The following is a 20,180-nucleotide window of genomic DNA, read 5'->3' on the forward strand; positions in this document are numbered from 1 at the left end:
ACGCAGTCTTCGTAAGCAGCCTGCGGTGCTACGCAGAAGCAGCAAGAGCACGCAACGTAACGGACTCCGGCGATCGATCGAGCGCGCCAGAAACAGGCCAACGGGCGCTACAGAGCCTTCACGGGACAGCTTCCGGCCAACGACCGCTAGGCGCTAGCCCCACGTATAGCCGCGCACCGGAACAAAACTACACGCCTCCCGTGGAACGGCCCGAGGGCTAGCTAATCCGTACGCCACCCGTACACCTGGCCCACCACTGGTCGATGCCGCAATTAGAGGCATTTACATATTTACTATTATTACGGAGGGCATTTTATATCGTATCACTGATATATGAGTTATTGACATGATACTTTTTATACTACTCACGTCATAATGATGGTAAATATGTAAATAATCCCATCATTTGCATGCCCTCACAAGTCACAAATCAAATCCGTCCGTGCTTTTCTGTTTAGATGTCAATTACGCGTATCCCATGCCATGCATGCATTACACCGTCGTACAGTGTACACAACAGTTTTGTATGAGTAGTTGCGCTGCTGTTTAGACGTCGCTTAGCAAATTAGTAGCACACTGCGCCCTGCATGAATGCGAGTGCGCTAAATTATTGTCGAATGGTGACTCGTATATGCGAAATTGCCCTGTCCATTCGTACCAATTAGGATAATATATGATAATAAACTTATAAATGCCTGCATTCTTTAGGCCAAAACAGCGCAAAAAACTGATTTAAAGGACTTGAGATGAAATTGATGGGCCGGGCCCACGGAACACCGAGTCCGCCAACGTTCACAACGACGAAAAACTCCAACAGCGCCATAAAACAGAGCGGCTGCCGCCCGCGACACGCTCCGCCTCCGCCTCCGCCTCCCTCCACTCCCTCGCCACCACCACCTCTGCTCCCGCTCTGCTGCGCCTAACGGGTCGGAGCCGGCGGGGACGGCCCCACCGCCCCCGAGCTCCCAACCGCCAATGGACGCCGCCGACTCCGGCGTCGGCGCAGCCCAGGCCGACGGCGGCGGCTCCAGCTCCAAGACCTCTTCCCTCCTCGGCATGCCGGTTCCCGTCGCGGTGGCGGCCGCCGCCGCACTCGTCGCTCTGCTCGTCCTCTCCGCGGTGGCCGCCGCCGTCTTCTTCGCGCGCAGGCGGGGCGCCAGGCCGCCCTCCCTGTCGCGCGTCGAGCACGCGCCGTCCTCCGCCTTCGGCTCCTCCCGCGCGGCGTCGTCGTCCGCGCGCAAGGAGAAGGTCGGGGCGGACCAGGGCGCCGCCGGGGCGGGGGCCGCCACCGCCACCGCCACCTCCTCTGGCGTGGCCATCTCCTCCGCGGCCGCGAGCTCGCTCGAGTCGCCGGTGAAGAGGAAGGCGGAGGCGGTGGCGGTCAGGGCCGTCGGCGGCTGCGGGGCCGCGGCGGGGGTGGAGATGGAGATGGGGTGGGGGAGGTGGTACGACCTCACGGAGCTGGAGGTCGCCACGGGCGGGTTCTGCCCGGAGAACGTGGTCGGGGAGGGAGGCTACGGCACGGTGTACCGCGGCATCCTTGCCGGCGGCGAGGTGGTCGCGGTCAAGGACCTGTTTGATCACAAGTGAGTGTTCTGTTCCTCACTGTCCCTTTTCCTTTGTACTGCTGGTATCTTTCTTTTCTATCCCAGAAGATCATCGTAAAGGGCATCGAACTCACTCAGTCGTACGCTTTCAGAATAAAAAAATGCTAATTACTTGAGCATCTACTAATTACTGAATCGACGTGTGTAAAACCGCCCTAGTACACAGTACAATTATGTTCCCTCGTTCTTGTCTTTCTGGTGTAAATGCCTGAATGGGTACAGTACGGGTTCGTAGTGCTACTCGTAAACGATCGTAAATTTTTAGTCTGAATAGTATTTTTCTCTCACACAAACCTGCCAGCCAACTATACGAATCAGCCAACCGAGCAGGCCGCTAAGATTTGGACAAGGCCCAGTACATGTTTGATGCTTTCCTAGACTGAATGCGTTTCTTGGTCACTGGTCACATTACCCCAGGGGTGGTTGTAGCTTTGCTGTTGATGTGGCTTCAAGATAATCTTTTACTATCATGGTCATATACAAAAGCTTGTAAAACATGTTTTTATTAGCTTAAAAGCAATACTTCTGACTTTTGTTACCAATGTGAGTTTTCAGTTCTAGACAGGTGAATTGCATTAAATCAATTGACTGCTCAGCAACTAACCATTCGTGATAGCAGCATTTTTTTCCCTGATTCGAAGTGCACTCTTTGAATTTTTAGTGCTCCACAAACAAGGAGAAAAGGGTTAATAACTGGAGAGTTCTTTTGGTCTTTGCCGCCAAAAAGACAAAAAACAAAAAAAAAAGGTTTGATCATTGGTATCTCTATTGAACTTTAAAGTTAGTAGTGGGGTTCACAATAATCTTCACAAGTCACCGAAGAACACAATTCGGCTGGATAGAAAATCATAGCCATAGCAGGCGTGTCCACACCTGCTATGGTGTGTGGCACGATTGTGACATTATTGATCTCGATGATCCTGTGAATCCATGGATATAATGTAGTATATGCTGTATGCATGCCCACAATGTCCATATACTATAGTCAATGATTTACAAAAAAAAAACATATATTTTGTTTTTCAAGGCTACGTATGATTGTGATATGAGTAGGTGGGTCTTTTTGTGCTTTTGTGTGATGGCCCGTATATGTCCATCTACGTACTTGTTGGTTGAGCTTCGTCGGTAGTCATATGGGCCACGGATTAAAATCCTTTCTTTCAAGAAAAGATAAAGCAGGGGAAAGGCAAAGCGACGACCAAACTTTTCCTTTTCAGCTTCGTAGGCATATATATCTATCCAACTAAAATATGCAGTGCCATGAACTTTGAAGCTGTGTTAGCTTTCAAGGGAATCAAATGCATGCACGTGGGTTCCTGATAGATTGTCACAGAAGCAACAGTTATTGTTGTTTCTTACCTCAACCATACCATGCTGGGCATTTAGGGTAAAGCTCGAGAGATAAAATGGACAGCGGTTAGAAGTTTATGTTCTGATGACGATCGCTTCACTAATCGGCATGTTGATTGAGATCATAACTTGTTTTAGGGGTCAGGCGGAGAAGGAATTCAAGGTGGAGGTTGAAGCCATCGGCAAAGTGCGGCACAAGCACCTTGTCGGTCTCATCGGGTACTGCGCGGAAGGCCCTAAACGGTGAGCACCCACACTTGTGAATTCACCTGAATAACTGTCGGCCACTGGACTGACAAATGCTTGCTGATAGTCTGATTGATACTCACTATCACTGGCAACGCCATAAATTTGCGTTCACAGGATGCTCCTTTACGAGTTCGTCGAAAACGGCAACTTGGAGCAGTGGCTGCACGGCGACGTCGGGCCGGTCAGCCCATTGACCTGGGAAATACGGATGAAGATCGCTGTCGGAACGGCCAAAGGGTATGTTCATGTTCTGCTGACAGTTTAGTGACAGTGTACCTCATAATCTTCGATTGTTATTAACCTGTGTGCGTACGGAAATAAATCGACTGGTAATGTTGCTCATGTCATGTACCATTGAATCGAATGTATGCAGCATAGCCTACTTGCACGAAGGCCTGGAACCGAAGGTGGTGCACCGCGACATCAAGTCGAGCAACATCCTGCTGGACAAGAAATGGAACCCCAAGGTGTCGGACTTCGGCATGGCCAAGGTGCTGGGGTCCGGGTCCAGCTACGTGACGACCCGGGTGATGGGCACGTTCGGGTACGTGGCCCCCGAGTACGCGTCGACGGGCATGCTGAACGAGAGCAGCGACATCTACAGCTTCGGCGTGCTGCTGATGGAGCTCATCTCCGGGCGCAGCCCCGTGGACTACAACCGGCCCGCCGGCGAGGTGAACCTGGTGGAGTGGTTCAGGGGCATGGTGGGCAGCCGGCGCGTGGAGGACCTGGTGGACCCGCGCATCGCCGCGCCGCCGCCGCCGCGGGTGCTCAACCGGGTGCTCCTGGTCTGGCTCCGCTGCATCGACGCCGACGCGCACAAGCGGCCCAAGATGGGGCAGATCGTGCACATGCTCGAGGGCGACGAGTTCCCCTTTCGCATGGTATCGTTTTGCTTTGTTTTCTTGTGTTCTCTCACCGGTGTCGCTGGCTAGCAGTAGTAACCGGCAGTAGTGCTTGCGCATGGCATTGGTGGTATTGACTGACACACGCCCGCCCGTCTTTGGTTTTGCTTTTGCGTGATGCAGGAGCACCGCTCGCCGCGGGCGTCTCACCGGACGTCGACGGGCTCGCGGCCGTCACTTCTGTCGGAGAACGTCGGTGCCACCGACGACTCGGACAAGTCGATGTGGAGATGAAGGATCCAAGCTGCAAGCAACCCTGCACGAACGCACCGGGCGCGGCGTGCGAGGAGCTGGGGCTGGACTGACTTTTTGTAAATTTTTGTTGTCGATTCACGGCGGGATGAGCTTTCTAATTTGCTATGCTGCTCGTTTGGTTTGATGTTTTTTACCGTAATGTATGATTTGGCACAGCCATATAGATCTTTTTTTTGTTGTTCATTATTGTCCCATTCGCTTCGTTGAAAAAACAAGACAAAACATTGTTCCGACTGATTTGTTGTGATAGTAAAATATTGTTCTGCCTGAAAAAAAAACTGAAAAATACGGATTATGAGAGAAGCGAACAGGGCCATTACTAGGCTTCCAGATGTGGGCACCCCGCGAAGCTTTCTTCGACGACGGGCCCGTCCCCTTAGCCACATGCTCGAAGTGCGTCCGCGACGACGGGAGATCCCAGTGAAGAGATCGAACAACAGTGATTTGATTTAGGGGCGAAAGGGAAGACGGAAGGTGTATTTGTTTGGTTTAGGCCAGCTTTGGTAGTAATACTATGCACTTAAATATGCACTACAGGTAGATACGTAGTAAAAATAATATATTTATAAAAACTAAAATATCTTAAGAATGGAGGGGCTAGCTCCTTATTGTCTAGCGAAATAGAATGCAGATAGAATAGTGGTGAGGTACAGGGACCGTGAAGTTCAAGATCGGGGTTGAATTAGACAGCTTAAAAACCTATTTACCAAAAGCTACACAAGTGTCTATCTAAATGTGCACTGTGGTTTTGCTAAGTATTGTTTCGCTAACGGGAAAAGAGTTTCTTACCCTATAAGGAGTTTCTAGAGACTTGTCCAAGCTTTGGCCATCAACATTGATGTGCTAATTTTTTGGCAATGAATCAACTGATGACTAAAAAGTTTGGGTTGCTGTGATTTTGGTTAGACTATTGGAAGTAAGATGTCATCTTTCTCTTCAGCCCATTGTTGGACAACCTTCTAAGCTCCGATGCTGCCTGAGCTCCATTTCTTTAAATCTTTCTTCTTTCACACATGATTCCTTTGTCTCGTTTGTCTTCTAGTCTTTCAAAGCAGCACGTTGACCTTTTTTTTTTCCTTTGGTTGCTGATCAGCGTAGCCTTGTCCAAGTCCATCCTTGCATTAATATGACTAAAACTTTGTATATTAGTAAATAATATTAGTTCAATTAATTATATTATCATCAATTACCAAAATCACTTAATGGCTAGACTAGATTTTTGTTGCACCAAGATCCAACCGGAAGGTCCAAACATGATTTGAATTTTTAGGCTCCTCAAAGTCGGGGCGGGTATTCCTTGTCTTCCGTTTCCTATTAGGCCATGTTCGTTTGAAGGGGAATGACTGCCGAGAAATAATCCAGGCCAGATTCATTATGTAATTTGAATAAACTTCAGTCAACATGAATGGTTCCTGGCCCGGATTCAGTTGAACCGAACGAGCCCTTAGGAATCTCATGGCGATTTGTTATGTCGGGGCGGGTAATCTAAACTTCTTCCTTTTCTTCCTTTTCCTATTATAGGAATCTCATGCCAATCGTTATGTTATCATTTGGGTAATCTGGACTTCTTTCTTTTGCTATTACGAGTCTCCCTGTTAGAGCATTTCTAATAGTTTCTAACAAATAATTGGTAAATCTATGAGTTTTTCAAATGACTAACAAAGTTGGAAGTATATTTGTTGGATTCCCCGACAAATATCTCTGGTACATTTACATTGAAAATATTGTCCTATTTTTTATTTTTCCCACAATCTTAATATTGTTCTACTGAGTACTTCTTATACTTATGTGAAAAGACCTTATCAGATTGACTGATGGATACACATGCGAAAATAAACACCACCACGTCCTTCCTCCTCTAAATTGGAAGGACCAATTTATGCATACACGTGTGTAATATTTTCACGCGTTCCATATTGTCTGATGCATACACCTGTGTAATATTTTCACGCGTGTATATTTTTGTGCATTGCAAAAAAATCCATATTGTCTGATGCATACACGTGTAATATTTTCACGTGTTCCATATTGTCTGATGCATACACCTGTGTAATATTTCCACGCGTGTATATTTTTGTGCATTACAAAAAAGATTAGAAGTCGAGACGGGAGTTGTTAGAGAGCAGAGGCGGATCTGGGCCCCGGGCTGCAGCCCGGGGCGAGGCCCATGCGCAATGAAAATATCCTTAATAAAAATAGCATAAAAACCCTTTTAGGCCCATTAGCCCACCCCGAGAAGAACTTAGCCCAGCAAGAAAGCAACGGCCGTCGCCCTAGCTGCGGCTCCCGTGAGTCCGTGACTCGTCCACGGTCCGCCCACCTCCCGAGACCCGAGTCGCCGCCTGCCCGCCTTCCGTCCGCAAGTTGCCCAGGTCGCGTCTCCGGTCTCCTAGTCGCCCGTCACATCTCCCCGTAGCGCGCCAGTCCTGCCCCGCGCCGGTTGCGCACCGGCGTAGCCACCCGCGGCCCCTCGTCGGCGCCCCCCCCCCCCCCCCGCCGGCAGGCCGCGCTCCGCCAGGCGCCAACCGCCCAGGGAGGCAGCCAGGCAGGGACTCACCCCGCCGGCCGTGCGCGACCAGCGTCGCGGCGGCGCCCCCAGGCCACGTCGGTTGCCGGCTGCAGGCCGCCTGGCCCCCTGCCCTGCAACCGCTGCAGGCCGCCTGCCCAGGCTGCTGAAGTGCTGATGCCCCCTCCCCTGGTATGGCGTCGTATGCCATTTTTTTTAATTGCTCCATGACGGCATTACTGCTAGACTATTTCTATGCAAAGTAATGACTAATGAGTAATGAATATTTCATTTCATTGATGTGAGCAGGAAGTATTTGAGTCTTAGTTTGCAATTGCAACATTTCATAATCATAACTTAGAAAGTTATAATGGAGAAATACTATGCTAAAAAGAGTAGTGCCGAAAGTGTAGAGAGCCGGGTTGAGCAAAAAAGACCACGGATTGAACTTGATATGAGAGATATAGTTGTTGATCAGGAAACCAATTGATAATTTTCGTCATGACATTAGGGATGAGGCAAGGAGAGCATATCTACAAATAGGTCCATATAGGCCAGCTGGTCATAAGTTTCCAAAAACAAAAAAAGATGGTAAAGGCCAAGCAAGAGGATTTGTTGGATCATGGTTTGATCAATTTGATTGGTTAGAGTACAGTATAGCCAAGAATGCAGCTTATTGCTTTTATTGCTATCTCTTTAAGCCACAACAAGTTAGGTTTTATAGTAATGATACATTCACCAAAGTTGGGTTTAGAAATTGGAAGAATGCAAAGGATTGTTTCAAGGAGCATGCTCAATCAATTGATGGCTTTCATAGTATTGCAAGAAAGCGTGCACTTGATTTCAAAAATCAGAGGCAAAGTGTTGAACATGTGTGGACTGTTACAAGTGCAGTAGAAGAGGAGGTATATAAAGCTCGTTTAACTATCATGTTAGGCATTGCTAGATTTCTCCTTTTGCAAGCTCTAGCCTTTCGTGGACATGATGAGTCTAAAAATCAAAAAAATAAAGGAACTTTATGGAGATGCTTGAATGGTACAGAAAGAAGGATCCTAAGGCTGCACTTGTGACCGGTGAAAATGCTTTGGGGAATAATCAAATGAGTAGTCCAATGGTTTAGAAAGATTTGGCTAGGGCTTGTGCAGAGGAGACAAGTCTTGCTAGGCCTGGTGATACACGGTGGGGTACACATCACAAAACATTGGCACGTCTTATGATCATGTGGTCTTCTGTACTGGAGGTGTTGGAGAATATTAGTGAAGATGGAACTGATGTGGAAAAGAAAACCACAGCCTCTGGATTGATTCAAAGAATGAAGTCATTTGAATTTGTGTTCATATTACATCTTATGATCAGAGTATTGGGGATGACTCAAGACCTGTCACAATGTTTGCAAAAAAAGAATCAAAACATTGTCCGTGCAATAGGATTAATTGGCTCTGTGATGAGAAATATGAATGAAATGAGGAAAAATGGTTGGGATGCTCTTTTTGAAGAGGTAAAGGAGTTTTGCCTCCTCAACAACATAGAAATTCCTAATATGGAGGATATAATACCAGTTAGAGGTCGTTCGAGATGTCGTGGTGCTAAATTAGTGAGTTACTGCCATCATTTTCATCATGGAATTTTCAATGTTGTGATTGATCAAGTTTATTATGAATTAAATAATCGATTTCCAGAAAGATCAACTCAACTTTTGAGATGTGTTGCTTGTCTTGATCCGAGGGATTCTTTTGCCAACTTTGAGGTACAAAAGTTAGTTGAGCTTGCTAAGATTTATAAAGATGACTCCTGTGATTATGACTGCATAAAGCTTGCGGGTGACCTTCGTATATTCATTGATGAAGTCAGAAATGATGATGATTTTAACACTTGTACTGATCATGGTAACCTTACTGAGAAGATGGTTCAGAGTGAAAGAGATACAGCTTTTTCTTTGGTGTATCGTCTCATTGAACTTGCATTGATTTTGCCGGTGGCAACAGCAACAGTTGAAAGAGCCTTCTCTGCTATGAATATTATCAAGACCGAACGAAGAAATAAAATAAATGATTATTGGCTGAATAGTAGCATGATGTGCTATATTGAGCGGGATTTGTTTGCGTCGATTGAAGATGAAAAAATTCTAAAGCGCTTTCAAGGCTTAAGAAACCGTAAGATGAATTTGCCAGACAAGGGCTCAAGGTGCGTGTCGTTTACTTGTATTAGTCTATTTCAATACATAATGTTATCTTGCTTTATAAAGGGTTGAGATGTTGATTTTTTTTTTGTAGAATTGAGAATGTCGGAACAAGTGGAAGTGGTGTTAATTCTTGAAGACATGTATCATGTATGGTTCTTTTTTTTGTCCTGGGAGACTCTTAATCTGGTACTTTTCTACCTTCAATGTTCTACTTATTGTTTGAGTATATTGGTTGAACACTTAGAATCTAGGGAATTATATAATTATTTGTGTTCTTTGGAAAATATGTTATATCTAATAGTGTATAGCTAGTAAAATTTTAAGCCCTTATATTAGTTAGCCTAGGGCGGAGCCCGTTTTTGGATCCGCCACTGTTAGAGAGCAGCTTGAAGTGGAGACGGAGTTGTTAGAGAGCAGCTTTTTTTTATCTTGCATAAAAAAACAAGATTGGGAGTGAGTTTTCGAAACCTAGATGCTCTTATGTTATTAAGAGGAAGAGACTATACTTTAGAACGCATAAATTAGAGCACTCTAATCGTATAGAAATTTCATACGTACTGAAAACATAATAGAAACACTAACAATTTTTTTTGAGGCATCGTTGGCTTCAAATTTTGAAAGCTGAAAGCAGAAATTCTAACAGCTACTGAACTCCATAGATAATAGCATCACAGAATTTTAAAATCAGCAGGATTGGCTGAATAATTGTGTATAACCTGCAGCAGAAATATAGCAATTTTGAACTTATAGCCTACTTGACTTGAATCACCTTAGATGTAGATTATTATAAACTAGAATACAAATAAACTAGAATACAAATAGAATCCCAATAATATCAAATATATATTACAATTATCCTAGAATCTAAATCTAAATTTCTTTCGCATACATTTATTTAAAAATCTGTTGTGGATCACAAAAATACGGACTACAGGATCTTGGTGGAATCGAACCACCTTCCGTCCAGGACTGTAATGAACAGTCCACAGAGGACCTCACCAGTGTTGAGACAAGATCCACAATTAGGAGACAGACGGGACTAAAAGCGTGTTACATTTGAACGCTGATGATCAAAATCTACAACCATTTTTTAATTTTTATTTTTTTAAATAAGACGAAATTATGCTTTGTCAAATACGAAATTAAATTACAAGCAATTTTCTACGCGCCTTGATGGACAGTATGAATAACAAATGGCTTCAAACATTAATATCCAGACTGCAACAAAGACAACTGAGAAAACAGTAAAAATGGAGTTTAATAATCATATATACCTTCGTACAACGACCAAAGTTTCTGTTCCATGTAGTGAAGCCTCCAAAAAAATTTGCATACAATGGCTCCAACCTCCGCAGAAACCAACAATCCGACAAGAACAATGAAACAATAGGCCCCCTGAAAAGAGAACCATCGCAAGAGACTAACTCTGATTCATCTGTCCACTCGACAGAGAGAACTCCGGACGGGAGTTCTCTGTGTCTCATCATTGTCCCAGAATTTTTTTACCACGGACAATCCTCCAGAAACAATCCTGCTCATAGCCATTGCCATTTACCGCGGAGAATGATCATGTTACAATCTACAGCCTATCCAAATAAGACATTTTTATTTCTCTAGATACATCCCTTTATCTAGAGATAGTGTTTGTCTAACTAAATGCACAGCAAAATCTGAAAATTCATAACTCATTAAACATCTTTTAATTTTTAATTTGAAACGAGTATTAAAAAGACTTCTGATGAGAACTTTTCAGCTAAAAAAACTACCTATAGAAGATTGGGAAAAAAAACTTCGGTGCAAAGAATTGAACACAAAAAAAAAGAAAAATATAGCAAAAAAGTTATTTTAGAATATAGAAGACAAGAAGCTCAAACTAGAGCAAAGCATCATGTCCTGGACAATAGAAAAAACAACAGATCTTCCATTTGTATCATATTATTTAGCAGAATAATTTCTTATTCAAGTCTCATCCCTTCTGCCTTTGCTCGGTGTTGTGCTACTCCACCAGCCGCTGCTAGTTTTCTTCAGGGTATGAGTAACAGCAGGAGTGGTGGCTGCAGCAGCAGCGGCGATCAATTCCGAGCAGGCTATATCATCAAAGATTTGTCACATCATAGTTGCAAAGAACGAATCCCTTCAGCAAGAAAGGATCCCATTGGTGCCGCTACATGGGGCTATTCTACCTTCTGACCAATCAAATTGGCTTTCACTTGTACCAAAGCTAGTTTCAGCTCTCGAGAGATCATCAAATGGCTTTCACCAATACTTAAACCTAGCTTCAGCTCAAGAGAGATCAATAGAAGGCATCAGAACCATTGAGTACTGAAATGAACTAATATCGTGCAAGTTCAGTAAGCTCCTAGTGAGACTAGGATCTAAGTGTGCTTGAGCAGAGCATTTCTCCCTGTCCAGTGACCAAGAAAGAAAGCTTGGATGACCATAGCAATTTCATACCAAAAATGTATACCGAGCAGTTGACCTTCACACATCATATGAATACTCCGTCACCACCATGTAGGCACTGCAGTTGATGTTGATCTTCACATACATCATCACCATGATTGAGCAGCTGATCTTCATATGGCACAGCAGTAGGTCTTCATGCGGCTTTTATCGGACAACAATAAATCATACAAGCTAATTACAATCAAACGACTGCAACCAGGCATCTTGCATTCACCAGTACATTAAATAGGTACACAGCTGATCTTTATCTATGATACAATGTATAACTTGACAAATAACCAAGAAACAAAGAACAATCTTTCATAATGCCGTGTGACACATTCTTATAAATGATAATGAAAGATTAATAGTAGCAGACGAGTCCACATGAGCAGCCATAGGACATTTGACAAATCAAATGGCGAATAATTTTGCCATAGGACGTTAGACAAATCAACTAGCGAATAATTCAGCCATAGGACAACAAATCAACTAGCAAATAATTATCAGTTTGGGTCGCGACTTCATAATTTCGTGTGAGAAACTGGAATTGCCCAAATTTTCAGACATCAGAGTTTGCCTAAACAGATAATGGATACTTCATGACTAATTTCATTTATACTTGATCTCTATATTTCAGATGCTATCCCCAAATTTATGCAGTTAAATGTTTATCGTCGTCAATGGTCCATAGGCTGACACCTCCCGCGTGTCCCGCATGTGTTAGTGCTGTGTTAAATTCTTTTTATGGTGTTATGGGAGAGCAGCGTCGGATGAATGAAAAGAGTGTAGTCGTGTAAAGTTTGCAGGTGTGTGCGTAATGTTTGAACGATTGATGATGATTTCAGTAACTTTGAGCGGCTGTACATACATGGATTTAAATAAATCTATGCTTTCTAAATAGCAGCTGTAAATTGAAAATTTAGATCCAGTTGTACCTTGGTGTTGCGCTGTAGCTCCATTCAATTTGGATGATGATGCGTAAGACGAGGCCAACAACATGAAGCAGGGCACAGGGACACGAAGGGCGGGGAGAACCCAGGGATGAAAAACAACTCCCTGTGCGATCTCCCACCCAGCACACGAAACCAACATCTTTATTATGGTGGCCTGCCATGCAAGCGCACCCATCATGGCAAAGGCCTTCAAGATGTCACATCTCATTTTTTCACATGTTTTTTCTCTCTAGTATCTTTTTTCCCCTCTTTTTACTCGACACACGCAACTCAGTAGTTACATGTGTTTACCTTACCTTGCCTTCAGTTGGGCACGGATCGCTCCGACCAACATCTCTCAGATCTAATAATTATCGAAATTTCATCCAATAATTATCAATACAAAGAGATATCATCGAGAGGCGCGGTGCAGAAGAGAGATCCAGCAATCCAGCCACGCTTCAGAAGCCCTTCGACGCCTCCGGCTCCGGTCGTCCCAGTCCGCCAACAACATCGAGATCCAGATCTTGCCGGAACGACCCAGCTCTGAAAGCCGGCAGACAGCAATTCTACGGATCAGGCACCAATAGCAACAAATTGAAGCACCCAGTTTCCTCGGTAAACGACTAACCAACACCAGATCCAACGCGCCAAACACGCAGATCAGAAGCCTCTGAGCACGAAAGCCATGCAGCCTCGTCTCGCTTCAAGCCGTCAACTCATCAATCGAACCAACCAGATCTGAACCTGCACATCATCACAAAAACAAAACAACGCGTTTCCAACAAACAAATAACAGAGCGAGATCTCGATCGGACCAAAGCATCCGATCCGAAAACAACACGACACGGGTAGGCATAAAGAAAGGAAAGAAGTTCAGGCTCAGATCAAGACCAGAAGAGGATTTCATCAGGCGAGGGGAACGCGGCGACTTTTCTTCTAGACCAAGGCAAGAGAGACCGGGAAGGGTAGGCAAACAAGGCTAGGGTTGGCGGGTGCATGAGGATTAGCAGAGGAATCCAATGTATTTATTGTCCGGTTAGCGGAATCCGACGGTGGCGGTGAGGCGGTTCGAGTCGGACGGTCAGGATGCGGAGCGCGTGTCCGAAGATGATTGGTGGTGCCACGTCAATTGCGTGGGCTGGCCGCAACTTGCGGAGAATTAGCGTCACTGCATGCGTCATTGTTTTTGCAGGATCTGTTGCGGACGGAAATAGAGGTGATTCGCTTGTGGCCACCGTGGTCGACGATCCTCATTGGTTGGTTCGTAGTGATTGCTGTCGTGCCCCTTTTTTTAGCAGCGTTGCTGGGCTTGCTCCTTGCTGCCAGCCTGCCAGTGCAACTTCAGGCTTGTGCCATTTGGGCTCCCAGTTACGAGCCGTTGCTCCATTAAGAGCCCATCGCTTTGCCCGTGGGCTATGGCCGTGGCCCGTGGCCGAGCTGTGCAGTGACATTCCCTGTTTGCGGCACTCCATGGGTATCATGGATTGCCGTTAGAGCTGGGGTTTTTCCGCGGTTACGGTGTCCGTAATTCACAGAGCGGCGATTGAGGCGATTCCACGAGCGATTACGATCCCGACCTCGATCTAGGCCACCACCGCCGGTGCCCTCGATCAGACAACGCCGCCGGTCGTGTGGCCTCGGCGTCCACGCCCCGACACCACCATTGCAGTGTGGAATCGGCCAACGCAAAATACGTCGGTTAGCCGATCTAGGCGCCGTCGTCGCAACATACCACTAGGGTTTGCCGCTTAGGGACTCTAGGTTGGGGTTGATCTGTGGCTGCGGCGTCTTGTACACGCAGGCTACCTTGCTGTTTGTGCCTCCCTGCCCATCACGCATGGCGATGGGCGGGAGTGGTGGCTCCGGTGGGGGAGGGGTTCCCCCAAACCCTAACGTATCGGATCTCCTCCAGAAGCTCAAACTGACGGAGGCGGAGGTTGCCGTCCTGGAATTCAGTGACGATGAAGATGATGCAGATGCAATGGTGACGGTGGAGTACGCCTTGTTCGGTAAAGTACTGTCCTCGGTGCCGGTGCATGTGAGTACTGTGAGATCGGCGATGAAGCGGGCGTGGGCTAACCCGATAGGCCTCAAGATTAGGGCGATCGGTGATAAAGAAGATAATCTATTCGTGGTGGAGTTTGGCAGCCCTCGCGATATGGAGAGGGTTCTCGCCGGTTCACCATGGATGGTGGGAAAATACTCGGTCCTGCTGTAGGAGTACGATGAGAAGCTTACCGCGACAGACGTCAAGTTTGATCGGGTAGAGCTCTAGGCTCGCATCCTGAACCTCCCTCTTGGTTGGATGAACCGCTCAAGAGGCTCTAGAGCGATGGATCTGATCAGAAGGGTGATCCAGATGGATGTGGATGGAGATGGGAAAGCCAGCGGCACGTTCTTTTGTGCTCGTGTCGCGATTCAAATCGATAAACCGGTGAGGTGGGGAATTTTGCTTCGAGTCAACAAGAACGAAGAACCTAAATGGTTCCAAGTTCAGTACGAGAGACTCCCCTATATATGGTTTCACTGTGGCTTGATGGGGCACTCGGATGTGGAGTGTCTGACGCCGGCTGCTCGAGGAGAAGAGGGAAAACTTCCATACGATGTTAACCTGCGTGCTCCGGAGGAAAAGAAAAAGCGACTACAGTCCTTTACTGCCGCTACTGCTAAATCTTTTGGCAGTGGCTCCTCATCATGCTTTAAGCAGCCCAGTCAATGGGACAGATCGGGGGGGTGCGGATCAAGGTCTGCTGATGGCTCGTGCCACTCTGAAAGCCACGTTGGGGATTCAGAGGAACTTGAGATCTAGTCCCCGATAAAGTAGAATGCTAGAGATGATGGGTATGAAGCACCGGGTGCTAAACCCACTGTCAGCAAAACCTTAGCCTTCCAGGCAATGGATGAAGACCAGCGACAGGGGCCACGCAAGAGAAAATCGAAGGTGCCAACTAAGGTGGTGCAAACACCTAATCTAAACATTCCCATTGGAGGAGGATCCTGTGCTCTCGTCCTTGCGGGCCTGGTGAACGCTCATGTCAGCCAATTGGATGACACTGGGGACAGTGTTAGCAGCATGAATGAAACATTGAAGAAACAAAAGCGGGGCAATTCTCAAAATGCAGGATCGGCGGCGGCTGTGAGTGGCAGCCCCTGCCGAGCACAATGAAACTCTTATGTTTGAACTGCCGGGGTCTGGGGCGATCCGAGGCAGTTCAAGAGCTCCGTAGCTTGATACAGCTACATGGCCCCAGTTTAGTTTTTCTTTCTGAAACTTGCATTTTCTTTGATCGGGTGGATGGTCTCAAGCAATCCCTAGGCTTTGCTAATGGCTTGGGAGTGGGCAGTTATGGCAGAGAGGGTGGCATTGCACTTCTGTGGACAAGAGATGTAGATGTGAAATTCAAGAGCCGTGACAAGATGCATGTAGATGTTGAGATCCTTGATCCAAGAACGCGAACGCCACAATGGAGATTTACTGGCTTTTGTGGAGAGCCAAACCGTGTTTTGAGATATAGAAGTTGGGAATGTCTTAGGTACCTAAAATCCTAGAGCTCGCTTCCATGGCTCTGTGCGGGTGATTTCAACGAGGTCTTAGAGGCACACGAACAATTTGGCGGTCAGCCCAGACCAGAACGCCAGATGGATGGTTTCTAGGATGCGGTCCAGGATTGTGGTTTCATGGACCTAGGGTTTATCGGCTTGCTGTATACCTAGGACAACAGACAGTAGGGAAGGGACAACGTCAAGGTGAGGCTTGATCGTGGCCTAGCGACGGCAGCGTTCTTGGATCTCTTCAATGATGTCAAGGTTCATCATGTACAAACCACTAAATCAGATCACTGCTGCTTGGTCCTTGAGTGTGCCAAGCGGCATTCGAGAAGGAGATGGCAACGATGCCAATTCAGATATGAGAACATGTGGCGTCGGGATCCATCTTACAATCAGGCTGTCAAGGAGGCCTAGCTCGATCCTGGTGATCATGCCTCCCTCAGACAGGTGATTGACCATCTTGGTAGGCTGGGCCGATGCCTATTAGATTGGGACAGGAACACCTTTGGTTCTGTCAGGAAAACTCTAGTGCAGCTACGTGCGGAGCTGGAGCGAGTCAGATGATAGTCCATTGGCACGAGACCATCTAGTGAGGAAAGAAGACTCATGAAACAAATTTCAGAACTTCTTTCTAGAGAAGAGGTCATGGAGAAGCAACGGTCTCGAATTGAATGGCTTGGTGAAGGTGATCGCAACATGGCTTTTTTCTAGGCCAAGTCAAAGGAAAGAGCAAGGGGGAATCGCATCGACTCTCTCCTCTGTGATGATGATGGTGTGCTGGTAATGGAACAGGATGATCTTGAGAAGGTGGCTAGGAACTTCTATGCCGCACTTTTCTCAGCTCAGGATAATTTGCAACCGGAAGTAATCTTGGAGCACGTTCCAAGCAAGGTGATTGATAGTATGAATGAGGAGTTGTCACAACCTTTCTCAGTGGAGGAAGTTCATCGAGCTTTGTTTATGATGGGTGCAAACAAGGTCCCAGGCCCGGATGGACTCACAGCGGGTTTTTTCCAACACCACTGGCAGCTCCTGGGGCCAAGTATTACAAGTGTGGTGTTGGATTTTCTCAATGGGGCTGATATGCCTCTGGCAGTCAATAACACTACCCTTGTTCTCATCCCCAAAGTGAAAAACCCACAGGAGATGAAGAATTTTAGACCGATCTCTCTTTGCAATGTCATCTATAAGCTATGCTCGAAAGTGATTGCCAATAGATTGAGAAACTATCTAGATGAGATTGTTGCAGAGGAGCAGAGCGCCTTTGTTCTAGGTAGACTTATTACAGACAATGTCCTTATAGCCTATGAGTGCACACATTACCTGAAAAGGAAGAAAGGAAAATTTGGTGCATGTGCAATTAAATTAGACATGGCCAAAGCCTATGACAGAATTGAATGGGCATACTTGAGAAGAATCATGCTGGCTTTGGGTTTTTGTGACAGTTTTGTATCAGTGATCATGAAATGTGTGACATCAGTATCCATGTCAGTGAGAGTTAATGAAGTATTAACTGAAACTTTCAGACCAACAAGAGGAATTCGTCAGGGCGATCCCATCTCCCCCTACCTATTCCTTCTCTGTGCTGAAGGTTTATCATGCTTGTTGAAGTCGGTGGGGGCCAGTGTATCTATCCAGAGGTGTGCGCGTGGGTGTCCATGCCCCCTAGATCTCGCACCTACTCTTTGCGGATGACTGCATAGTCTTTTCAGAAGCGTCGCAGAGGGGGGCCTCAAGGCTACAACAGCTACTTGATGTCTATAGTAGAGGATTGGGGCAAATGGTGAACCGTGATAAGTCAGCGGTCTTCTTCAGCTAGAATTACTCCGATGAGATGAAAGTGGAGGTTCGGGAGACACTGAACATTGATCAGGAAGCATTGGCAGAAAAATACTTAGGGCTACCTACAGCGGTGGGGCGATCCACTATAGAAGCCTTTGAGTACATTCCGACGAGGATCAGGAAAGCAATCGACACATGGAGTGGTAGGGAGGCAAGTTGGACAGGGAGGGAGGTTCTTCTCAAATCTATCGCGCAAGCCATACCAACCTACTCTATGAGCTGTTTTCTACTCTCAAAGACAACCTGCAAGAAAATGCGCTCCCCCATAGCAAACTATTGGTGGGGCAGCTCAGCAGATAGCAAGAGAATGCACTGGCTAAAATGGGACCGGCTTACCTACTCAAAACCCTTGGGTGGCATGGGCTTTAGAGACATGAGGAATTTTAACCTCGCTATGCTTGGTAAATAAGGATGGAGGCTACTGACAAAGCCGGATAGCCTTTTGTGCCAGGGTGTTGAAAGGTAGATACTATCATGATGGGAATTTTTTGACAAGCACCACGAAGAAGCATGCAAGTCAGACATGGCGTTCCATTCTTGCCGGGCGTGATGTGTTGATGAAGGGGCTGATTAGAAGGATTGGCAGTGAGGCCTCAACTCATATCTGGAGGGATCGTTGGCTCCCAGACCATTTCAGAGGTCAACCGATCACCCCGGAGGATGGGCAATAGGTTGAGCAGGTGGCTGACCTATTGTTGGATAATGGACAGTGGAATGCAGACCTCATTACGGAGATCTTTTTTTCGGTGGATGCAGCTGCAATCATGCGCACTCTGGCAAGACCCCAACAAGAAGATGTGTGGGCTTGGGAACCAGAACGACATGGCTGCTATTCAGTCAAATCGGCTTATCGATTGCTTGATGAGGCACGCATTGGTGAGGCGGTGGGTTTGGAAGCAGATGGCTTCAGAAGTTCAGTATGGGGCAAAATTTGGAAACTGCAGATACCTCCAAAAGTCAAGGTGTTCTGGTGGAAGGTGATTCATGAATTCCTCCCATCTCGCCAGGTACTGCATCGCAAGCATGTGGAGCCGATTGCAAATTGTGAGGTATGTGGTGTGGAATCTGAATCCATTAGGCACACGCTGTTTGAGTGTTCGATCGCAAGGGTGTTCTGGGAGGCGACAAAAACTAATATGGGTGTGAAGCTCCCGGCCTTGCATCAAGACAACTGGGCTCATGACCTTGCAGAGGGAAGAGCAGTTACCGGAGACGGGCAACAGATCATCATGATCGGAATGTATGCGCTCTGGACGCTGCATAATAAGAGAAGACATGGTGAGATACTGCCGCCAGTTCGGGTGGCGGTGCAGTGGGTGGCGGACTTGGCCTATGATCTTGGACAAGCAACCTGTCACCAAACGCCACCTCGACCAGCAACTCAGCAACCGAGGTGGGAATGTCCTCAAGATGGTTGGCTCAAGTGCAACACAGACGGGGCCTTCTATGACCGATCAGGGCAGGGAGCTACCGGGGCAGTCCTCCGGGATAGCTCTGGTAATTTCATCAGAGGCAGTGCAAAGTGGTATGATCACTATCTTGATGCCCTCATTGTCGAAGCTCTAGCCTGCCGGGATGGGCTGAGACTGGCGATTCAATTTGGAGCTCGGAGAGTCTGGCTAGAATCCGACTGCCAACAACTCATTCAGCTATGGCAGGTGAGATCTAGTCATAGATCAACCATTGCGACAGTTCTGCAGGAGATTCGGGAGCTAAGCCTAGTGTTTCTTGAGTTTAATTTTTTCCTTTATACCCAGGAATTGTAATAAGGTAGCACACTCGTTAGCTAAGAGGGTCACGGCTGATACACGAGCTGGTTTGTGGACTTATGCTCCAGCTTATGTATTAGACGCATTGACTGCAAATTGTAATTTTGCTCCCAATGAATGAATGAATCTTCAAGTCTAAAAAAAAGGATTGTCGTTAGAGCATAGTCTTTTTAAAACTCACTCTATAAATCTTGTGAAGAGTCATTTGAATAAAAATACTTGATATAAACAGAAGAGTATCCTCTCATGCATATATGACCATTGGAATGTGCGTCCAACTATCGTAAATATGTATTGACATTATCATAAATTAGTATATAAAATTATCGTAAATAGAGGTGGCTACAGAATAACTTATTTTGTAGCTGGCTACTGAATATACTCTCTCTCTCTCTCTCTCTCTCTATATATATATATATATATATATATATATATATATATATATATATATATATATATATATACACACACACACACACACACACGATAGTTGGGTTACTATAACACATGGGGATATTTACCGTAACGTAATAGTAAACCACTTAGTAAGGAGTTACTATAATTTCGTAAATTAACATAGTAA

At 46.2% G+C, this 20,180-nt stretch overlaps 2 protein-coding genes, 1 long non-coding RNA gene and 1 pseudogene across 3 annotated transcripts; 3 read left to right on the forward strand and 1 right to left on the reverse strand.

The window, feature by feature from the left end:
* Positions 1-477: 477 nt before the first annotated feature.
* On the forward strand, positions 478-4,642 carry LOC136549084 (probable receptor-like serine/threonine-protein kinase At4g34500). The gene is made up of 5 exons (XM_066540387.1): positions 478-1,586; positions 3,096-3,200; positions 3,321-3,443; positions 3,580-4,090; positions 4,235-4,642. Exons 1-5 carry the CDS (start codon positions 976-978, stop codon positions 4,343-4,345), a joined length of 1,461 nt encoding a protein of 486 aa, XP_066396484.1. The 5' UTR covers positions 478-975; the 3' UTR covers positions 4,346-4,642.
* Positions 4,643-7,354: 2,712 nt separating this feature from the next.
* Positions 7,355-9,402, forward strand: LOC136549094 (uncharacterized). The gene has a single exon (XM_066540396.1). The coding sequence runs from the start codon at positions 8,086-8,088 to the stop codon at positions 9,121-9,123; it is 1,038 nt and encodes a 345-aa protein (XP_066396493.1). The 5' UTR covers positions 7,355-8,085; the 3' UTR covers positions 9,124-9,402.
* A 3,071-nt stretch (positions 9,403-12,473) lies between these two features.
* Positions 12,474-13,072, forward strand: LOC136549104 (uncharacterized; annotated as a pseudogene).
* LOC136549112 (uncharacterized) lies at positions 12,545-13,205 on the reverse strand. The gene is made up of 2 exons (XR_010781851.1): positions 13,066-13,205; positions 12,545-12,980 (listed from the first exon to the last, which is right to left on the reverse strand). It is a non-coding gene; the product is annotated as an uncharacterized lncRNA (long non-coding RNA).
* Positions 13,206-20,180: the final 6,975 nt, after the last annotated feature.

Source organism: Miscanthus floridulus, chromosome 1 (assembly GCF_019320115.1).
Source record: "Miscanthus floridulus cultivar M001 chromosome 1, ASM1932011v1, whole genome shotgun sequence".
Classification (NCBI taxonomy): Eukaryota; Viridiplantae; Streptophyta; class Magnoliopsida; order Poales; family Poaceae; genus Miscanthus; species Miscanthus floridulus.